This window comes from Wasmannia auropunctata, unplaced genomic scaffold (assembly GCF_000956235.1).
Source record: "Wasmannia auropunctata unplaced genomic scaffold, wasmannia.A_1.0 LD335621.1, whole genome shotgun sequence".
NCBI classification, from domain to species: Eukaryota; Metazoa; Arthropoda; class Insecta; order Hymenoptera; family Formicidae; genus Wasmannia; species Wasmannia auropunctata.
Genome location: NW_012027269.1, coordinates 12,217 through 13,926, shown reverse-complemented (window position 1 = coordinate 13,926; position 1,710 = coordinate 12,217). Strand labels below are relative to the sequence as shown.

At 30.8% G+C, this 1,710-nt stretch overlaps 1 protein-coding gene across 1 annotated transcript in view; it reads left to right on the top strand.

Moving 5' to 3' along the window:
- The window catches only part of LOC105456629 (cytochrome P450 4C1-like), a gene marked incomplete at its 3' end in the record, with an annotated part of 9,169 nt that overhangs the window by 2,010 nt on the left and 5,449 nt on the right, over positions 1-1,710 (top strand). The window contains exons 3-5 of the mRNA XM_011700825.1: positions 3-18; positions 548-733; positions 929-1,022. Of these exons, the coding sequence (XP_011699127.1) occupies positions 3-18; positions 548-733; positions 929-1,022 (296 nt within the window). The remainder of the gene's footprint in view (positions 1-2; positions 19-547; positions 734-928; positions 1,023-1,710) is intronic.

Here is a 1,710-nt window from a genome sequence, read left to right as displayed (position 1 = left end):
GTCTTCTCACTAGTGGAGGTAATGATATTAACATATAAGTAAGAATACATTAAACACATATATATAAATACTATATATATTATTATATTCTGTTTTATTTATTATTTTTATGATATATGCAATATATTGTATGTATATATATTCTCAATTATACTCGTACTGGATTGATGGTCAAATATTATATAAAAGATTAGATCAAATATCAAACAAGAAAAATTTTTTTAAAGAAATTAAATTTTATTTTTAATTATTAATTTTAAATGATATTTATAATAAGTAGGTAAAATTACATACATGTTTGTATCTTATATAAATAACATTTAAGAAATAAAAACATATAAGGATTTATTAACATGTTTTTAACACATAACTTTTATTTGCAAATATTTAAACGCACATTAAGAAAAAAATTTTAAAAATAAAATTAATAGTTATTAACAATCAATTTAATTTAAAATAAAATTAAAACTATAAATGCTTTTATTTTAATGTTTAATTTAATTTTTCTTTTCTCTTCTAATTATATTTTGTATTGTTCATGTTTTAGGAAGCAAGTGGCATTCACGGCGAAAGATATTAACTCCCACATTTCATTTTAATATATTGCAGCAGTTTGTTGAGATTTTGATTGAAGAGAGCGAAAGAATGACAAAGTCCTTAAAGCATACAGAAGGCACAGTTGTAAAAGATTTAACATCGTTTGTTAGTGAACATACGCTGAATGCAATATGTGGTATTGTATTGTATAGCTACATAGAATTTTATTTCTATCAACGAATAATAGAAAATAAAATGCAATTTTTTAATTAAAATTTCGATATAACATATTATATTGCTTAATATGTAATTTTTACATTCAATCATATAGATATTCTTAGAATATATATGTATCATAATTATCGTGAGACTTTCACAAATGTATTTGTAGAAACTGCAATGGGCACTTCTTTAAGAAATCTAAATGCATTCCAACAACCTTATCGAGATGCGGTTTACCGGGTGGGCGAGCTTTTTTCTTATAGGTAATTTATTAGTATAAGTAATATACATATACAGGGTGTCCCATAATAACCGCACCGGACCTCGTGAGCAGGTAAACCAGATAAAACTAAACAGAAAAGTCCTCTACCATTTTGCAAAATTTTCAATCATTAACGAAATATTAATTTTTGAAGATCGGCGAATAAACGCGTATCCATCCGCCTACCGCTGAATGCAAGCGCGCGGCGAGATACGACCGCCCCACCGCTGGTAGTTGCTAGCCGGTAGTTGAAGAGCGGTGGGACAGTCGTATCTCGCCGTGCGCCTGCATTCAACGGTATGGCGGACGGATACGCGTTTATTCGCCGATCTTCAAAAATTAATATCTGTTTAACGATTGCAAATTTTGGAAAATGGTACAGGACTTTTCTGTTTAATTTCATCTGCTCTACCTGCCCACGAAGTCTGGTGCGGTTATTATGGGACACCCTGTATATGTCGCAGGCTTTTTGTATAATCAGCCTTTTTGGATAACGCCAAGAAATATATGGTTTGGGTTAAGTCATATATTGCAAACATTCATTGCAAACCCATGTGGATCACTGTCTATGCGTTGTAAAGTACATGTGTGGAGGCAGTATGTTGAGCCCCTTCTACGGGGGGGCTCCATTTTGTTTTAAACTAACCTAATCCAAACCATTTTCGAAGGCGTTATGCAAAAAGGCGTCT